We start from the raw sequence: 15,389 nt of genomic DNA on the forward strand, positions 1-15,389 counted from the left end.
CAGGGGGATTATATAAAGTGGCCAGTGCCCGCCTCTCGGAGCAGCTCTGCCGGGCGGCCAGACGCGGGACCGCACGCGCGCAGCCTTGCCGGGGGCCGAAGACCTGCCGCCCGCCGCTGCCTGGGGACGCCGGGAGGCTCGCGGGGATGCGCGGAGGCCGGCCCGGCGCTCGCTCGCCCACCCGCCCGCCGGGGCCGGGGCCGGGGCAAAAACCGAGGGGCTTGGGGAGGGAGGGGGCGGCAGTCGCCGGGCTGTGACTTGCTCGGCAATCGTAGTAAATTATGGACCGGTAGAGCCGGGGCAAGTTGAAAGAGAAGGGGGAGGCGATGGTTTGCCGGTTGTTTCTGTGGCTCTCAGATGTTTCTAAGGTTCCATTTGGCCTTGGCTTCTCTCCCTGTTTCTTCCTAAACCAGGGCCTCAGAAGCCCACAGATCTCTTTTTGGCGGACAAGACTCTTGCTGGGCATCCCCGTTAATTCGCTGGAACATAGCAACGATTCTTACTCCCTGTTGGCTTTGCTGCTTCGGGATTCCGAAACCACTCCTTTTCGGGTGTTCTCCGTGGGGATATATTTGCAGCAGAGCTGGGACAGCTTTCTGCCCGAGCTCTCTCCATCTCTCAGCCTGAGCCTCTTCTGCCCTATGGGAAGCCCTGGACGCGCCTTCTAAATCATTCTTATTTAGCCCAGATAACTCAATAGGTAATACACCCTGCATTTAAGGCACTGGGCTCACCCCATTAAAGCGCCATAAATTTGAAGGCCGATGATCGGTTATCATGTAACGGGCAGCAGTTCACACTGAGGTGATCCACTTCAAAGCCGCCCTTTGTTTTATGTCTTGATGTATGAATCCTGCGATGGCTACCTTGAGTTGTAGGACAGATGGAAATGTAGTGGAAATTATTTTTTTTTAAATCACACTACTCACCACAATTGTGTGTGTGTGTGTGTGTGTGTGTGTGTGTTCTCAAATTTTGTCAGTAACTCTTTTTAGGTTCTTCGCATTCCTTTTGATATTCTGTTGAGGCAGATCTGGAACAAAATGGAAAACTCTCAGTGGCAGCCAGTTCTTTCTTATGCACACATGTTGAGAGGCTTTACCCCTTCTAAGGGTGTCATAATCAATGTGACTATTGTATATGTTGCCCGCAGTCATACCAGGCGCCTTCTCCCTGGCAGAAAGGAGATTTGGTTGGCTTCTAGGGAATGAGCGGACTTTAACACAAAATCTTTGGCGGGATGGGGGAAGGAAGAGCTTCGACCTGAGGAAAATGCCAAACCCTCAGGCAGGGGGTGGGCCAAGTGGGTCAAAGGCACAACGGGAATTAGTTCTCTCCTAACGCTTCAACCAGGCTCTAAGTGCTCCAGGTGCCCTAATCCCCCAAGCTGAGCCCACCCTCCTAGGAGCAAAAGAGACCTTGCAGAATTGGGGTGGGAGGAAGGCTACAGCAGAGGGCACCAGAAAAAAAGGGGAGGGATATGTAGATAGGCCTGGGTAGATCCTAGTCAGTGGCTGTCCTACTCAGCCCCAGTGGAAAGGGAGCTGGGCTCTATTTCCTGGTTTGTACATTGTATCTTGAATGGTTCCCCTGAATTTATTTTATTCCAGTAGGTACCCACCACACTCCCGGCCTGGGCTGCTCATCCACTCCCGGGTAGGGCTTAGGCTGCAAACCATCCAGGAAACAAACATCCCTTCCACCCTCACCCAGAAACAGACCAAACTGCCCACCACTGTGGGTGCCTAACGGGTGCCCATGCAGGTCAGGCGAAAGGAGAGACACAATCCCCCCTCTTGCATCTGCCCTGTGCAATTTGTCGACTCAGTAGTTTGCAAACACTAAACCACGCAGGAGAAAGCCCCACACAAAGCGTTCCGGTCCCTTCTAAAGACCAGAGCACGCAGCCATAAGCCTTTGAAGTGACCTTTGGCTCACACGGCAATAACTCACCCCTTAATGAACACCCAACGGAAGCGCCTCGGAGAGATCCCGGCCTGGCAGGGCTCCTAATATCATGCCCGGCCTTCGGCTTCCCAGCCAGCCTCAGGCCCAGGGGGCCCAGGCTGCCGGGGCCGCCCGGAGGGCTGCACAGTGGGGGCGCGCTGTACCCAGGTCCTCAGACCTGACTGGCGAGCCCCGAAGCCACTTTATATGATACATTCACGGGAACAGACATCAACTGTTGCTGCTTGACTGTTTTATTATTTTTTTTTAAAGAGGGTTCTTTAAAAGTAGGATCTTTCCTGAGAAGAGAGCTAAATTGGGAGGCCACCAGGGCCGACCCCGTGCCGCCTGTAGCTAGATTTTGTTTTCCCAGCCATGGAGGAACAGGGTAAGTGTGCTCCCGGGCACTCTGGGATGCCCTGTGCACCCTGTGCTCTGGTGCAGGAGGCTTGGGAAGGGAAAAAGAAAAAGACCCCAAGGGGGACAAAGTTGGGCCACCCAGAGTCCCCGCTGCCTTCTCCCACGTTCCCTGCTCAGCCCACCCACCGTCCAGCACAGGCCCAACATCAGCCTCCTGCTTGGCCAGAATCGCAGGCTTAACCCGGCTGGCTCTGGGCCATCAGCTCAAGTACCCTTTCCACAGCCAGAAACTGGGAGAGCAGGAGGGAGCCCTATCCGCGAGCTGTCAACGAAGAGCTGGTCCAAGGCAGAACCGGCCCTATACCCCATCCCCCACCAGCATCCCCGGGAAAAGTCTTTAGGATAGGGAGCCTTGGTGCGGATTATTGAAATTTTCGGGGAAGTTATAAGTGAGTGCTCCATGGGGCCAAATGAAATGCTGCTCGCAGTAATTGGATTCAGCTGACTAAGTTGGCAGGCGTGCTGCTCCAAGGCAGCAGCAGAAGAAAAATGTCCAGCGACTTTAAGTTCTGATGGAGCCAAGAGCAGGCGATTGACAAAACAACTTTACTGCTCTCCTTTGATGGCGATGCCCTTGGAAGTCTGTCCCTCTCTGGCTGGGGCCTGTCCCAGCCTAGGCTAAGGGACTGCTCTTTGCTTTCTGGGACCCTTCCCCACAGAGGCCCAGTCTGGCCCGGCCGTGTGGCATTCCCATGAGCCTGGAGCTGCTCTCTTGGACTTATGGAGCTGCGTACTTGGGCTTTGGCCCCGGAAAAGCCTAGGATGAATTGTCCTGTCCTCCTCCAGCCAGGAGCCATGGGATCCAGTAAACAAAAGGATGCAAGGGATGCAGAAGCCAAAAATATGATTTAGCTTTCACCCTCGGTTCTTTGGGGAGAAGAACTCAGGAGCCCTAAATCTTTTCTCTGACACCATGGAAGCCAAAACCCAGATTAGTGAGGGGACATGTGGAGGAGCCTCTCAAACTCTTCTGAGTAGTTTGGGGGTTCTCTTGAATTTGGGGGAGAAGCTTGAGTAGCACTTTAACCTCTAAAGGAAAAAAAAATATTAAGCCAGCAGCAAGAGATAAAGGCGTGCGTATGTGGAGCTAGCTCCCAGAACAATGCAGGGAGCTGGCTGGTCACAGAGTTTATTTTAAATACATATAAATCAACCTGCCTGTGCCCAGCCAGGCAGCCCAAGACACAGAATTAATATGACGCTCCATCTTACTTTGGCAGTGACAGTGTAAAAAAAGTTTCTTTTTATTCATTTCATTTTCCAGCCCATTCTCATAACTGCACATATACCCCCAAAATACTTCCTCCAGCCCCCGACCCCCCTCATCGACCCTCTACTCAAACTACCACTTCCTCCCTCTCCAACCATGCCATCAGCCAGCAGCCCCCAACCCTGGCAAGGTAGTGTGTCCTCCTAACCTTTGGGTAGGCGGGGAGCATCCCCACAAAGCGCACCTCCTTACGATTAATCACCGTCCTCGATGTATATGTAGAAGTGTATCTAGGTATACGCGGACTGCCTCACCAATTGGCAATAATCAAGATCACAAATTACACAAAATAAATCATATTTAGTATCCCATTCAGGGCAGCAAGCAGCTCGGTGCCCAAAGATTTCCATTTTGTCATGCAATTGCTTACCTGGATCCCAATTTATCATAAACCTGGTGTCCTCGGCCTCAGAGTGGGCGCCAGTGGGGGGCAGAGCTAGCCTTCCCCCTTTGTCTGCAGACAACACTGTCCCAACCCTGGTCTTGCGCGCTCGCAGACGCGGCCATATACCCGAGCACACGGAATTCCCGGTAGAACGGAACCAGGCTGAGGTTCAACTACCAATAAACGCAGGAGGAACGAGTTCGTAGTCCCGAGCTGGCTTCGCCCGCGCTGCGCGCCCGTCGGTCCACCAGCCCGCCTGTCCGCTCCCAGGCCCAGAGCGGCGGCCACCCGCGCCCCCACCCACTCCTGGGTTCCTGCCCAGCCCTCCCAGACCCCCCAGAGCTCGGGGTTTGTTTTGCTTTCGGAATGTGGCCCTTTCTAGATTTGGAGAGAGCCCCGGAAACCCCCTCATAGTCGGGAAATACAGACGCTGCCTTCAAATGCGAGCATATTTGTTCACGTGACCCCGAGGGAAGATTGTACTGATTGAGGCTGAAACTTTCACGCCATCCAGCCCCGGAGCGCAGCCAGGCCTGGGGGCTTGGAGGAGGGGCAGGAAGCGTGGGCTCTGGGCCCATTCCCCGGAGCAGACACGGGTGGGCAAGGAGCCGAAAGAAAGCCCCCATCTCGCAGCTCGGGACCAACCCAGCCCCAGCCTGGCCGCCGGCAGTGGGATGGGGGCGCAGAGAGTCTCTCCCCCCACGACCTCTGACCCTGGCCCAGCTTTCCACCGGACTGGCCCGAGGATTGGAAATTTTAGAGGCTGCCTCTCAGAGGCCTCTCCGGATGCGGCTGTGGAGCATCAGAGGCCCAAGGTTCCCTTAGCTCCCCGGCAGGCCGAGCCCGATACCTCGCATCCGCACGCACCCAGGCAAGGCTCCGCCTAGGCGGACGCGCTTCTCTCCCCCTCCCCGGACGAGGCAATTAGTTGTGGCACAGCGCAGGCTCCGGCCCTAAGGTGGGTGACTCCAGCTCCCAGACCCCGCCGGTCACCCCGGGGAAACCCCACCCCCACTCCCACCCCCCACCCTCACCACTGCTCGTTCCGCAGACACAGCGGAGGAGTCCCCACTCCCGAGAGTCGGGAAAGGCACATAAGCAGCAGGCCAGACCGGTAGCGGCCTCCCTTCTCTGCGCCTTGCGCACTCCACTCGGGTTGGGCGCGATCTGGAGCCGCCGAGGCGCCGAGCCGCTGTTTGCCGAGACCTATGCGCCTCCGAACCTTGGGCCCGGCCCACGGGATCCGCATGCCCCGGAGACTGCCAGGCCGCGGCTTCCCGCTTCCTGCGGCGCCTCCAAGAAGGCGAGGAGCCTGCGAAATCAGTCCAAGTCGGGCTTATCTGGGAGTCAAGGGAGGCTCTGTTTAGAAATACTACATCGGGACCTGTACCCAGCACTCTCCGAGCGGTCGGGCGGAATTTACGCCAACAATTCTGCGTGTGAGAAAGAGTTAAGCTCCCGGCCAGGGTGAGCGGCCAGCCTCCAGGTCCTAGCCTGCCAAGAGCCACATGGCCCTCTCCTGGCCCGCCCTGCACCCCGGAATCCCGCACCATGCGGGAATCTCCACCCCAACCCCGAAGTCTCGTTTTCATGGCCAGTTCTGCTTCTCAACAGCATCGGGCACGGAGCAGATGCCCTGTCGCCGCTTGCAAGGTCTCCGACAGGCGAAGGCGAATGTGAATGTGCTTGGCAGCCCCAGAAGAGCTGGGGAGAAGGGGGTAAAGTCCTCCTCACCGCCCCCCTTCGGAGGCACAGGAAGTCCCCGAGGACAGGTCCCAGGCTCGAGCCCCCAGACCTGTCAGGGAGCTCCTCCTTTTGTTCACCTGGCCGGGCCTGGCTAGAGGCCCACTCGGGACGCCTCCTGAGGCCGGACCGTAGGTGCCCCCAGTTCACCCCCACCCGGAGGATCCCGCCCCCTAGCCTCCCGCCAAGGGCCAAGCAACGTGCCGCAGCAAGTGTTAATCTCCTGCCAAAGAGGGGGGCCGATTTGCGGGAATTTGTCTCCAGGAAAGGATCTAAGCCTTCTTCAATCGGAGCATATGTTCATAGAGCAATAAACCGGAAAGATTTACAGTCCCCGCCCGGCCCCCAACAGCCTCGCACCCTTTCAGGAATTACTTACGATGATTTATCACATCAACCCGGGCAATTGTCACACTGATAAAATAGCCCGGGCCGGTGCCCGCCAAGCCCAGGACCTGGGAGGCTGTTGGCTGCCGGGCTGCCAGCGGGGCTGGGGAGGCTTTTGTGGGTTCCTCTCTGGGCCTACTAGGGGATGTTCAGGTGGGTTGGGGTGGGTGGGGTTGCGGTGGGAGGGGAGCCAATTCTCATTGAGAAAAACGCAAGCAGCTCAGAGAAAGCGCCCGGAATCGGCGTCGGAGTCACTTGCAAAGCACATAAACATTTGTCATCTTTGAATAATTGAATTAATGTATTATTGTTTGAATGTATAATTTATAGCGGAGGAAACTTTGTCTCTGTCCTGACGGGGAAATATACACACACCAAAAAAGAAATCAAAACATACACACAATCCCAAAACAACTACCAAACACAGCCCGCTCCAGCCAGCGGAAATCATCCTCAAAGCCAACGGGAGGGAAGGAGGCGAATAAAGAGGCTCTCCTCCCCGGCCCTGGCCCTGAGTTGCGAGCTGGAGGAGGAGAATGCCGGCTGCTGCCCCAACCCAGATCCCCCGGCAAGCTGGGGGTGGGGTGGGGTGGGGTGGGAGCGGAGTGGCTAGTGGGACCGCAGATCTCTCCGCGGAGGGTGGGAGAAAAAAGCCTGGAATGGGAGGCGACAGGACAGACAGCCTTTGCACCTCGACCTGGCCTCTCCCGCATTTCCCTGCCGCAGGCTTCCTTTCGCCCCAGGGTCTCCCACTCCAACGGCAGGGACTTCTAACCCGTGCCTTTATTTTAGATCTTCGCCCAAATTAAAAATACAAAGATAAAGGGGAAAGAAGGAGAAACTCCTTGCGGGGGTGACAGAAGCAGCAGAGCTTGGGTGGGAAAGGAGGGGAGTGGGAGAAGCAACTCGGAAATCATTATCTGTTGGTTAAAACCTGCCTGGGGTAAAATTTCAACTCGATTTTATAGCCTTCTATTATGACGCAAAGAAAAATTTACGACCCTCGCTTGAAAAGAGGGCCGGGGCCTTTTCTCACCAGTTTAAGAATAGGCAGCAGATGCCGTGACAGCGACCATTGTTCCCGGTAGACACAGGCGATCGGGCAACCTCGGCCCGCGTGCGCCAGGCGCGTCCCCCAGCCGGGCGGGTTTTTTACAACTCCTGTTGTTTCGGAGCCGCCCGCACGCACCCTCGCCCCCTCGCCCCCTCGCCCCCTCGCCCCCTCGCCCCTCGCCCCTCGCACACCCCCACATGCTCACACACACCCCCTCTCGCGCTCACATACACACACTCGGCCGCTCTCAGTAATTTTTCATAAGTGCAAAGCTTTGCTGAACCAAAGGTCACCATCCAAGCCACTAACAACTTCTCGCCGGCGCGCGGTTCCAAATCAGGAAGCAAAGGGAACTATTTGTCAGCGGCCCTGACAGCTAAGTTCATTAAGGATTTAAATCCGAAGAAATAAAAGTCGCCAAAATATTTACCTGCTGGCCGCGCTCCCGCGCCCGCCACTGGGGGCCGAGGGTGGAGGGCTGGGGGCGCCGCGCGGCCCCCCTCGGCGGGTGATATTCTTGGGATCCCTGCACTTTCCAAGTCGGAGAGAGCCCTTTGCGTGGCAGATTAATGACGACTCCGTGTTTCTTAAGGGACGTGCTGAATTAATTATTTCGCCAATCACGTGGTCGGGACTTGTAGAAATCTATTCTTATCATCTTCCTCGCACTTTGAAAATTCTCCGGGTTATGAAAGGCCCTCCCCCGGCTGCCGGCGAGCCCCGGCCGCCCAGCCAGGCGCGGGGGGCAGGGAGGGCTCCCCAACATGGCGGGCGGGCGGGAAGCGCCGTCTGCCGAGGGTCCCGATTTACTGTACTGTACTCAAGCGGGCTCGGCTATGGACTCGCTTCCTCCTCGTCCCTGCCGGTGATTCAATACACACAGCGGTATTGATGTATTGGTGGGCACAGGAGGAGCCATTAACCAGAAGACGGGCAGAGGACAATCATAAAATGTGTCTGAATATTTAAACTTCTGTCTGCACACTTATAAATACACATGTCCACGCGTCTGAGGCGAGCCCTTCCATATATTAAGGACACATGTCTGATTTTATGCATTCTGCTCATTTCCTGTCGCGAGCAAGGCCCCCCCCCCCCAGCTATTTTGGGACTCCTGTCTTGGCCCACTCTTCAAGGCGAGGCAAAGACGAGAGAAAGCCCTCGCGGAAAAAAAAAAATAGCGCACGCCACTTTTTATAGTGGGGAGTGTTTATTGTCGTCTGGAGGGCAGAGGGGGCTCCAGGGGAAGGAAGGGCAGGTGCTGGAGGCCCCAGTGGGGCTGAATAGCACAGGAAAAGTAGGAGTCCAAGATTGGAGGCCAGAGGGGTCTGGTCCTAGTAGACACTGACTGGCCAGTCCCAGCTTGGCCCAGAACCCAGCACTCTTCCAGAGTTGGGGTGGGGGGTCGTGCAGGGAAGTCTCTCACCCACCACAAAACAAAGAGAGACTGAAGGGGTCTGGGGCTAACCGGGGCCACACAGAGAGCCAACCTGGAGCCTCCTTTTGGCCTAGGAAGTTACTTATTTTCCTTTCAAAAAATAATGCCCTGCAGCATTAAGCATCCAAGCTTAGGCTGCCCAAGGCTCACAAAATATGGTGGCCAAATTGGGAGCGTGTATGTGTGGGGGACAGGTCAATGACAGATTTGCTAACCCTTACACAGTTTAACCTTCACATGTCAGGCACAATGCAGAAAATAATAAAATAAATGGTTTATATTGAATGTTAGCTTCTAGAAGACTTAATGAAGAATGCTTCTGTGGAGGCACCAAACAGGATGGAGATTTCGCTACACCTTTTATTATTTCAAATATAGATCAATGAATTACATCAAAACTACAGGCAACAATTAGTATAAATAATACTTTAATCAGTGGCAGCAGAACATTGGTCAATTCTATTAAAAAAGCATCTTGTGTGAACAGACACCATGGGGCTGACTGACAATGTCATCTCCCAACAAAAGGCTGCAATGGACAAAGTGAGATGGGAGTCTGAGGAGCAATGTCCTCAGTAAACACTTCACTCCTCCCCAGTCACGACCCCAACACAGCTTTAAAAACAACAACAACAACAACACCAAAACAAACACTTCTGGCTCATATTTGGGGGAACAAACTGGAAACAAATAAAAGCAAATGGGCACTGCTCCTTTCCACATCTAGGTTTCTCCAGAGTACGTTCCCAGATGGAAACTCATTTCCTTCCCTGCCCTTTGGTGGTGGTGGTTGGGGTGGGGGGAGGCACTGCTTCTTCCCTGCCCCACTCCTGTGGGCCCAAATGGACGCTGGGGTCCAATTGGGACCACGGGGTTGAGGGCTGCCCCCTGGGCCATCCAGGCTCCATTAACATTTCAAAAGACAATCCCTGGAAACTGAGGAGAACTGAGACTTATAAACAAAGAAGTTGTTTCTCTGATTAAGTTACTTTTCAAAGTAGTGAGGCTACGTTGGAGAAGGAGCTTGGGTTTTCTTCATCAAAACATGCCTCTTGGCTTTCCTCTGGGGCATGGGTGAAGGCAGCTATGCAGTTTTGGCATTTGGTCTGAAGCTGGGGTGAATAACCTGAACTTCTGGGAAGGGGGAAATCTATATAATACTCTATAATATATATGTAATTGGGTGTTGTGAAAATATATACTTTTTCCCCCTCCCAAGGAGAAGGTTCAATATATTCACAGATTTGGGCCTTAGGAAAGAATCTTAGCAACTTTCCAACTTGCCTAACCATAGCGGCTCTTTTCAAATGCTACATCCAAAGACTGCTCTCCATGTTAGAGGGGGAAAAAAAGAAGAGAAGGGTAGTTAGAGTCCAAAAGGTTAAGGGTTTAGAGGTCAGTCCTCCCAGCTGAAATACAGCTAATCGAATAGAAAATTTGTCCTCTGGATGAACCTGATTCTGTAATTTAGCCGAACTTCAGTAAAATACCTTTTCAGCTTCTCAACGTGAGGGCGTCAGAAAAAAGACGTCTTGACTATGTATGGACTCTTTGCTTTTTGTCATAGAAACAATGATGCGAATAATGCAGGAATATCCATCTTTAATATCCCGACGTGGCGATATTCAAGTATTGCCATGTGCAAGTCTGAGAGCCAGGCTCACCCCAAGGAGGAACAAAGAGCTGTCCCCAGGGTCTAATACAAAAGACCAAGGCTTGGAAGATACTTTAGAGAAGTGGAATTTCAGCCTAGGGACTCCAGTGAATACCTGCTCTCAGCTCTCAGGAGACACCAAAGAACATGCGTGCAGAAAAACTCTTTTTTTCTCCCTCCACCTAAATATATTTACCTAAATATATTTAAAAAAATTACCTCCACACCTTCTAAAGTGTTCTGAAGCACTAAAAAAAAATAGCTCCAGTTCTGAATCTCTCTTTCAAGCTCATCCCTTTCCCCCCCACCCCCTTTTGTCACTTTTCCGTAGCTACAACCAGGGGTTTCTTTTTGGAGCCCGAGGCTTTGGGGTTTAAACTTCCAAAGTCTTGTTTCATTTGAGTATATGAACTCTGGCGATTACCTTTGACTCTTTCCCCCCTTATCCTTAAGGGTCAGCATTTTAGAAAAATGAGCTTTGAACGCTTCTCAGGCAAGGCATAAGAAAAATGACTGAAGAACATCACTCTTGTTGTTTGAGAGTGATTGTTCTTAAACCACCATTCTTTAAGGCAAGGAAGAGGGCCTGAAACTTTTATACTTTTACAATTTTTGCTTCTAATTCATATCTTGAGAAAAACTTCCTTACATCTGTTTAAAAAATAAAAACTTCAGGAAAAAAAGAACCCCTAAGACCAAGTTTTGTGGACTTCTAGATTCAATTAGTTCTCTCTCTCTTTTTTAAAGCAAGATTCCCCTACTTTCCCACTTTCTCCCCACTACACACCCCCTCTCCCATATAGGCCGTACACCAATTCCTATAAGAAAACTGCTCTATGGGTTATTTGAAATCCAGCATTTGGAATCCAGTTGGAACAGAAAATTCAGTCATTATCTCATGACCCAGAACATAGAGGTTTTGTTTTCTTTCCCCAGAAGGAAAAATGTTGGACCATTTGTTTCTTTCTTTTCCCTTTTCTTTAATCACCCAGAACTAGTTGTAAGCACAGTGCTGAAAAAAGCACATATGGAAATATATTTTCAAGAACTCAACTCTGAGTGGACCCTTTGCTTCCTTCTAAAAGGGTTAAGGGCCCCCAACACACATTTCCGGGGAGTGGGGAGGGGGGTGGAGTTCAAAATGCCGGTTAGAGCCAGAAGTTAGTCCACGCGTCTCTGATTCTCCTCCCTGAAACTCAGCCCCTTTCACCCTCTCAAGATTTTTGGCATTAAGATGTCAGTTATTTCTGTTGCCCATCCCCCAACAAATAAATACTTAAGCAAATATAATCTAAACATAAAATAACCCGTTTCCACTTTCTTCTTAACTCATTTCTTTGGGCATGGGGCCACTGGGAGCAAAATACTTTTTCTCACACTGGAAATTATACAGATAACCGAGAAAGTTCAGAAATCCTGGCCCAGCTCTCCTGTTTCCACTGAAAGCACCTAGCACAGGGGTGGCCAACCTTCTGCCTCAACTCCCCCACATTATTAAACCACAAAGATCCCTGGAGGGGTGGGGTGGGGGAGGAGGTTCAAATTCACGCTGGGATAAAGTATCCAACCTTCATTTGCAAATTCAAAATCCAACAGCAGAGGTTTTCATAAGTTTAATAACTCACCAAGGTTTATGTTCTCAGTAGCTCCTGCCATATGAGAATGTACTCAGAGAATCCCGCCCCCCCTGCCACCCCCATCCCGCTCCAGGGAGGGGGCTGCCCTCGGGCAGGATGCTAACCTAGTCCGAGGGCGGCCTGCGTGTCCCAGGTCCACCCCACAGTACCTTAGAGCCCAGGGAGGTGACAGCAAGCCCGGCCTGCCCCCGCAGCTTCGGCTCAGCCGGGAGCGCAGGGAGGAACGGGCCCGGGGTCCCCACGTCTATAAGGTGGTCAGGTCCGTGTGGTGGTCCTTGGCCAGCGGCTGCAAATGTTGGCCGGGAGCAGCTGAGGAGGAGCAGGAGGAGGAGGAAGAGGAGGACGACGAGGACCTGCCTTTGGTGTTGGGCAGCTTGTGGTCTTTTTTCCACTTCATCCTTCGGTTCTGGAACCAGATCTTGATCTGGCGCTCGGACAGACACAGGGTGTGAGCAATTTCAATCCGACGGCGCCGCGTCAGATACCTGTTAAAATGAAATTCCTTTTCCAGTTCTAGGACTTGCTGCCGGGTGTAGGCCGTCCGGGATCGCTTGGGCTCCCCGCCAGTGTAGTTGGGGTTCACTGCGAGACAAAACAGACAGCACGGTCAGGTCAGCTCCCAGCCACTGTTAGGCCCCTCGCCACTGCCGCTTACTTCCTGGCGCGCCCCGAGGCCCCGCGGCCCTCCCCGCACACTCCCCAGCCGGCTCCCTTCCTCCCTCCCGCCCTCCCGTCCCCCCTGCCCCGCGCACGCACACACGCGCGCGCGCACACACACACACACACACACACACACACGCTCACTCCCACCCACCCTCACACCCAGCAACTCCCCCAGGCTCCCGGGCGGGGATCCCCAAATGTGCTCCCATCTCCCCGGCCCGGCCGCCAGCTCCAGAATTCCCAAGCATTTAGAAATCCCCCTCTCCTCTACCAGGTTCCCTCTGCTCTGAAAATGGAGTCCTCCCCCACCCCACCCCCATCTCCACCCCCTTTTTCGCCCACAGCCAAGCAGCCAGCCACATGGTCCCGGCCTGCTCCCTCAGCTATAAAAATTTATGGAGAGAGTAATTGCGGCGCCCATTGAAGCCCCACACGCCCCCACCCACTCGCACCCCCTCCCAGGGGCCCAGGCCTCCAGGCTGGGGTGGGGACTGAGAGGTCGCTGGGCTGTGCCTTACCGGAATTCACGTGCACCTTCTTCATCCACGGGTAGACCACAGCGGGCTGCTTGAGTGCCGTCCCGGGGGGCGGCTGCTTGGGGCCGCCCGGCTGGCTGCAGGCCCGGGCGCTGGGCACGGGCGCGGGCGGGGGCGCAGGGGGCGCGGGGCACGGCTCTCCTGGGGCTCCGTAGTGGCCGCCGGGGCCACTGGCTTCTTGCCCGTGACCCCGTGTGGGCAGCGCGGAGCCGGGCCCAGGGCCACCGCCTCCGAAGGTCTGCTCACCGAAGTCGGGCCGTGGGTAGAGCCCCGGGGGCTGGAAGTCTGCACCCTGCACGCCACCGCCGTAGTAGTCGGCGCCCTGCTCGCCTAGGTAGCCGCCCTGCAAATATTCCTCGCACGGAGGGAACTTGGGGTCCACATACTTGGAGTTCACCATATACGAACTCATGGCCATTAATTTCAGAAGGTAGAAAATACTAATTTTTCTCGTGTTGTCTTTTTTTCTCCTTCCATAGGGCCCTCCTACTTGCTGTCAACTGAATAAAGTTGGCGGCCATGTGACCAGGCCAGCCAATAGCGAGGGAGCGAGTTTATCACCGGGTTGGTGAGCATCTCATAATTTTCACAAATTTAACTAAATAACATACGTGTAATCAAGTGACTCGCCATGGCACATTTGAAGGCCCCCACCAGATGTTAATGTAGTTCTCTAATCCCCAGCACCCTCATTCCTGGCAGGTAATCCCAGCTTTTGTCTGCCACCGACTTTGTTAACCTCGAGGGCCCTCTCCACGCACCCCCACCTGAAAACAGCCCCCCAAAATGGGCACAGTTCAATTGGGGGGAATGAAACCCCAAATCTGTCAGGCTGCAGAATACCACCAGGCGGGTGGGTGAGGCAGCCTCTGAGTTAGGCGGAGTACCCCAGGCAGGCAGGGCTCCCGCCCGCGGGAGCGGGGACTCTGCCATACAAAGGCCGAGTCCTGGCTTTGTCTTCGTCAGGGTCACCCAAAAGTTACAACAATCTGGCTGGCCTGAATCAAATCAGGCAATGAGTAACTGCCAAGCTTTCTGTGAGTGCCCAGGCTGGAGTGTTGCTAGCCCAAGCCGGTCTTGCAGGTATGGCAAGACTGTTACCCGCCTCCCCACCCCCAGCTCATGCAGGTGAAGGGTGGGCCTGGAAGGTGGTGATGGCACCCCCACGTCACCCAGATGGGCTCCAAAGGACCCTGCACTCCTTCGTCCTAAATGGCCTTCTTCCCACATGGCGATCAATGACCAGTGAGCCCCCTCACTGGGCACCCTCTGACCTCACCTCATACTCCTTCAGGGCAGAATTGGGGTTTGGGGGCCTTCCACCCTGCTCCCCAGTCCCCCAAAAGCTAGCCCTTTGGCCTCACATTCATGCAACCAATTAAGAGTTTACATGGGAGCCTCTGCGGGGCTTCTCGAGGCAAAGACTCCACTATGGCATCAGGCTCAGTCCATCCTCCTGGAGTCTAAGGTAATAAAACAGAAAGAAAACTGACCGGCGCCCGGCTGCCTCTGGCCTCTGCTTCCGACTATGGCTATTTCGGAGAAACGTGAAGTTTTTGCATCGACCATATATTCCCCTAGAATCGAATCTGTGACTATGTGGCTACCACACAAATTCGGTTCTACAGGGTATATATAGACAACGTTACTAGCTCCGGGTTCCACCCAGAGTGGGTACCCAGACCGCTGGCAGCCCCGGCCTCTTCCTCGGAGCCATCACCAGCCCGACGCAGCTCCTCGAACTTTCAGAGAGGGTTCAGGTAGCTTGGAGAGCTTGGTGAAAATCTGCAGCAACGAGTTCCCCATTCTTGTACCAGGGCTGGCGTGACTGAGCAGCCAAGGAGAAGGGACAGTCTTCTTAAGAAAGAAAGACAAGAAAAGAAGAAAAAAATAATCCATCCCGGAAATGGCGGCTTTATTACCCCCCCTCCAGATCCAGATAACCCCCCCCCTTATCAAGTGGTATTTTCCTGAAAGGTGCAAACGCCCTCAGTGGCAGAAGAAACGACGCAAGAGGGGAATATCCCCCACCCATTCTTTATTCCCCAGTGCGGGGGCAAGCCAGGTTGGCTGACAAAGCTCATTCTCCCAGAAGTCTCACATTTACCTTCCTGGGCCCTGTGTCGGGCTGGCCGCTCTGTCCCGCTGCTGCAGACCCCGCGGCAGGCACTGCTTGCAGGCACCGAGCTGCCCTGGGCTGGGGTCGGCGCGCTAATGGTGAAGGGCAGGGCGAGGGGTCATTCGAAATCATTTAC

At 54.2% G+C, this 15,389-nt stretch overlaps 2 protein-coding genes across 2 annotated transcripts in view; both read right to left on the minus strand.

Annotated features, from left to right (window-relative positions):
* HOXD3 (homeobox D3) overlaps positions 1-12,188 on the minus strand; it is a 26,107-nt gene extending 13,919 nt beyond the window's left edge. The window contains exon 1 of the mRNA XM_025849722.2: positions 12,085-12,188. The gene's annotated coding sequence lies outside the window, so the exon portion shown is untranslated. The remainder of the gene's footprint in view (positions 1-12,084) is intronic.
* On the minus strand, positions 9,052-14,747 carry HOXD4 (homeobox D4). Its single transcript, XM_025849777.2, has 2 exons — positions 13,117-14,747; positions 9,052-12,517 (listed from the first exon to the last, which is right to left on the minus strand). The coding sequence occupies exons 1-2, from the start codon at positions 13,550-13,552 to the stop codon at positions 12,180-12,182; spliced, it is 774 nt and encodes a 257-aa protein (XP_025705562.1). The 5' UTR covers positions 13,553-14,747; the 3' UTR covers positions 9,052-12,179.
* Positions 14,748-15,389: the final 642 nt, after the last annotated feature.

Source organism: Callorhinus ursinus, unplaced genomic scaffold (assembly GCF_003265705.2).
Source record: "Callorhinus ursinus isolate GAN/ISIS: 27379988/994484 unplaced genomic scaffold, GSC_fseal_2.0 scaffold2, whole genome shotgun sequence".
NCBI lineage: Eukaryota > Metazoa > Chordata > Mammalia > Carnivora > Otariidae > Callorhinus > Callorhinus ursinus.

Bases quoted from the DNA above. Each gene is read 5' to 3' on its own strand.
- HOXD4 (XM_025849777.2), bottom strand. From the start codon at position 13,552: ATGGCCATGAGTTCGTATATGGTGAACTCCAAGTATGTGGACCCCAAG. The intron at 12,518-13,116 runs GTAAGGCACAGC...TTTGTCTCGCAG, and splicing joins GAAGGTGCACGTGAATTCCG to TGAACCCCAACTACACTGGC.